We start from the raw sequence: 4383 nt of genomic DNA, 5'->3' as shown, positions 1-4383 counted from the left end.
GCCCCGCCTCGCCCCTGCCCGCGCGGCCTCCCGCCGCAGCGCCCCCACCGCCTGGGCCTGGAATGGCGCTTGGGCCCGCTGCCGGGTCCTGACCCGCTGCAGGGAGCGGACCAGTTCCCGCTGCCACTGAGCTGGCCGGATCCCTTTTGCACAATGACTGTGCAGCAGATGCGCGCTCTTGGACTCTTTCTGCTCCTTTTCAATCAAATCGTTTATTGGGCGTCCCCTGTATGCCGGGCACCGTGCCAAGCACTGAGATTCGAGGGGCGAACTTTGTGATCTGCTTCTGCAGTCTGTAATTTCAGGGCCAGGTTTCACCAATCTGAGAACTGACTGGGCAGGCATTTTGCGGGACAAATAGGTGGTGGGGACAAAAGCCAGGGGGCTGTTAACTACTGCCTTGAAGTTCAAAGTGCCCGATGGATGTGTGTGGCACATGCTCTGGCCTCCCTCACCCAGCTTTGTGATCTGGACCCAGACCCAGGGTTTCCTAGGTGTCACTTCATATAGGGTTCAAGCCGCGGGCCCTCAGTGTCTTTCGAGAATGCTGGGTATATTTGTTTTCTATTGCTGTGTAACAAATTACCACAAATTTAGTGGCTTAAAACAACACACATTATTATCTCACAGGTTCCAGGTCATGACCCCATGCCCCACCCCACACAGCTTAGCTGAGTCCTTTGCTTAGAGTCTCAAAAAGCTGCAATCAAGGTGTCAGCCAGGCTACATTCTCCCCTGGAGACTCAACTGGGGAAGAATCCACTTACAAGCCTGTTCAGTTTGATGGCAGAACTTATTTCCTTGGGTCTGTATGACTGAGGGCCTGGGATTTCTGCTGGCTGTAATCTAGAGGCGTCCCTCAGCCATCTGCAGTTCCTGGAGGTTACCAAAGTTCCTTGTCATGTGGGCTTCTCCAACACGGCCACTTACTTCATCAAGCCCACAAGGAGAGTCTCTAGCTCAAGTCTGCTAAGACAGTTTTATATTAGGTAACTTATTATACAGTTGGCCCTTGTATACCATGGGTTTGAACTGTGTGGGTCCACTTATACATGTTTTTCCTCCCAATAAATGCCTGTACTGTTTTCTATCCACATTTAGGAGTCTGTGGATATGAAGAGATGACTATAATTGTTGATCTACACCCATATATTTTCTATAGGGGATTTGAGCACCCACAGATTTGGGTATCTGCTGGGGTCCTGGAACCAATCCCCCATGGATATCGAGGGACAACTAAGTTTTTGGGGAGTCAAAAGTTAAACATGTATTTTCAACTGCACAGGGGTCAGCACCCCTTATCCCCCACGTTGTTTGAGGGTCAACTGTATATGTAACAGATGTGACATCCTATCACCTTTCCCATATTCTATAGGTTAGAAGAAAGTCACAAGTACCATTTGAACTCAAGAGGAGAGGATTACACAAAGGTGTGAATACTAGGGGGCAGAAATCACTGGTGGTCACCTTAGGGTCTGTCCACCAGACTGGAGATACTAGGAAACTTAAGAAAAAGTACAGGAAAAGAGAGAGCTGGAGGCTAGGCTAGGAGAGAGTAAGAAAGGAAGTCAAAATGCGCAATGGGGAGGGGTAGAAAGGCAACAACAGTGATGTCAAGGATTAATTGGTACACATGCTAAAGGTCACCCAGCCACGCCCCTGGGTGCCAAAGATTCTGGATTTAATGAGGCCCTCACTTGGAGTGAACCAAATTGTGGGCTTCCTTCCCTCTCACTCTTTGGCTATGGAACAAAGTCACAAAACTGGACATATTGGTTTCAGTACACATTCCTGCTGTCCCACCTCAGTTGGGTCCTCTTGAAACCCTAAATCTTTTATTACTCCTTGTCCCTTCACAGAAACCAAAGATATCCTACTGAATTTTCAGCTTTCCTCTTCTCTACCTCATAATTTCTATTTGCATCTATCTTTCCCTCTCATCCTAAAAATGTGGACCTCTCTCTGCCCCTGGCTAACTCTCCACTCATGTCCTAGCTCTCCTCCTGTTCACTGAGACTGCAAACACATGCTCAACTCTCCTCTAGTGCTGCGCATGGTGGTGCGTGCCTGTAGTCCCAGCTACTCGGGAGGCTGAGGCAGGAGGATCGCTTGAGCCCAGGAGTTCTGGGCTGTAGTGCACTATGGTGACCGAGTGTCCGCTCTAAGTTTGACATTGATATGGTGACCTCCCAGGAGCAGGAGACCACCAGGTTGCCTAAGGTAGGGTGAACCAGCCCAGGTCAGAAACAGAGCAGGTCAAAACTCCCATGTTGATCAATTCTCCTCTAGCAATTAAAAAGCAAAACTAAACTAAAAAACCAACAACAGAAACAGCTTTCCACGTTTGGCTATTGCCTAACTCTAGCTTAAGGTTTATCTTTTTCTCTCTCATTAGGGTCCTATTAAAGATTAGCTACCAATTCCTTGTCATCTATTCATTTCTTAATGTCTTACCATTTGGCTTCTGTCAACATCACTCCCTTAAAACTTCTATTTTAAATGTCCCTAGTGATCCATTTAGTGTGGCATAAACTACTCATTCTCACCAATACCCACAGTTCCCAGCCTCTCTTACAGAGAGGTATGGCGATGTGACTGAATTCTGGCTAATGGATTATGAGTGGAAGTGACAGGCTGGCCCATAAAACTCCCAAGTGCTGGCAGAATGGAGGAGACTCTGAGAACCTAGAAGAGTCAAACCAGATGTCCCCATGCCAAGTTTCAGGGTCCCACTCCTTCTTAGTCATAGGAAAGACTTAATAAGATTGAATTCAACTTATGTCACTCTGCAACATGCACTTTTTTTGTTTTATTTGTACCAAATAAGTCTGGTGGCTAAAAGAAATGAGCCTATTTTATGGCTACCATGGAAGCACTGTGATTCTCTGACCATGACTTGAGCTGGTAGTTTAAATACCCAAGCTTGTCATTTTCTGCAAAGACTCTAATGCATTCACAAAGAATTCCTCCCATATCAAGTCTCTGTGGTCATCATCATTCCCTTAACAGTCAAGTGCAACAACCACTTGGGCCCCCAAGGCACTTGCTTTAGTTGGCACTTCATCACAAATAACCACAGGTGATAATTTGATTAATCATGATGCCACAGCATGCCATGGATTAGTAGCATCACATTTCTCATTGGCAAGGAGCTTAGCACATTCAAATCCAATGACACAACCAAACCAGTCCCTTAATCCTATCTTTTGAGATCTACTAGTACCAATTTCTGTAGCAGTCAGGGTACAGCCAATGAGACCACACCAGTCACTAGACAGAGAGAATTTAATGTAAAGAATGGTTAGAATGGTTAACTAAGTTTAGAGTTATCAATCTTTCAGTTGAAAAGGTAAAAAGAAAAGTGAGATATCTCAGAGGCAGGAATAGCAGGAAGTATCTATAACTTCTAAGGCTAGGAGAGCAAAGGGAAGAGTTTGGAATTACTAAAACTTACACACTTAGAAGAGGGGCCCTACGGAGCATAAATTCAGACCTCCAAGTCTGATGCTGGTGTCCGAATACCTCTGAGGAAAGGGGTGCTACCCAGTTGGTGCTGCTGTCTCTGAGTGGAACATCAGGAAGTTGTTTCTGCATTTGTTGGAGGAGACTGCAAAGTAGATTCACCTCCTGCTACAGGAAGAAACTACTGTTGCCAGGGTGAAGGAGCATTTCCAGGGTGACCTCACTGGAATAGGAAGCAAAGAGAAAAAAAAGAGTCCTTTCTTCCTCCTCTGGCCTCACTATCTCCCTCTAGTGGCCCTTATTGGCAGAGCCAAACAGAGCCAGCTGACAAAGCAGAAATGTGATTTGCAGAATCCCAGTTCTAGCATCTCATAGCAGAAAGTAGGAGGGTAGATTTGGAGCGGAGAGACAATAACTTAATAACTAGCACGGGTTCCTTCATAACATATTAGAAAGAAGAGGTGGACTTAGGTGAGAGTTAGCTGGTATTCAAGCAGAGATGAAAGGGAAATAGAGAAAGTCCAGAGATGATGGGCCTTTCAGGGTCAGAAAAGCTGACTGATTCTGGACAACATATATAAGATTCAAAAAGGTCTTGAACATCAGGAGCTGAAAGATGTGATCACCTCTAAGGTGAACAATGTGGCCTCCCCACTTCTTATTTCACACAGCTTCAATATAGCCACCATTATGTTGAGAGTGAGACAAGGGGGTTGATGAAGCAAGTAAATATATCATCTTGAGAATTCTATCTAGGAAAGAACTTGAGTGTGGTTAGTCTCACAGGAATTTGACTAGAAGCAAATAGAGCAGAAATCTGTTGGTTAATTTTGTGTGTGCTAGGCCACAGTATGTGGATATTTAGTCAAATATTACTCTAGATGTTTCTGTGAAGGTATTTTTTAAAGATAAGATTGACAT

General features: G+C 45.4%; 1 protein-coding gene across 3 annotated transcripts in view; it reads right to left on the bottom strand.

Annotated features, from left to right (window-relative positions):
* The window catches only part of ZDHHC18 (zinc finger DHHC-type containing 18), a 27133-nt gene extending 23524 nt beyond the window's left edge, over positions 1-3609 (bottom strand). For 2 of the 3 annotated variants that reach the window (XM_023529186.1, XM_023529188.1), the window contains exon 1: positions 3494-3609. In XM_023529186.1, the coding sequence (XP_023384954.1) occupies positions 3494-3594 (101 nt within the window). In that variant the 5' untranslated portion in view covers positions 3595-3609. Of the gene's footprint in view, positions 1-3454 lie in introns of all 3 variants that reach the window. The other variant, XM_023529187.1, reaches the window with a different exon arrangement.
* Positions 3610-4383: the final 774 nt, after the last annotated feature.

This window comes from Pteropus vampyrus, unplaced genomic scaffold (assembly GCF_000151845.1).
Source record: "Pteropus vampyrus isolate Shadow unplaced genomic scaffold, Pvam_2.0 Scaffold36, whole genome shotgun sequence".
NCBI lineage: Eukaryota > Metazoa > Chordata > Mammalia > Chiroptera > Pteropodidae > Pteropus > Pteropus vampyrus.
Note: the sequence above shows the minus strand (reverse complement) of the source record. Positions and strands in the feature narration are given on the sequence as shown.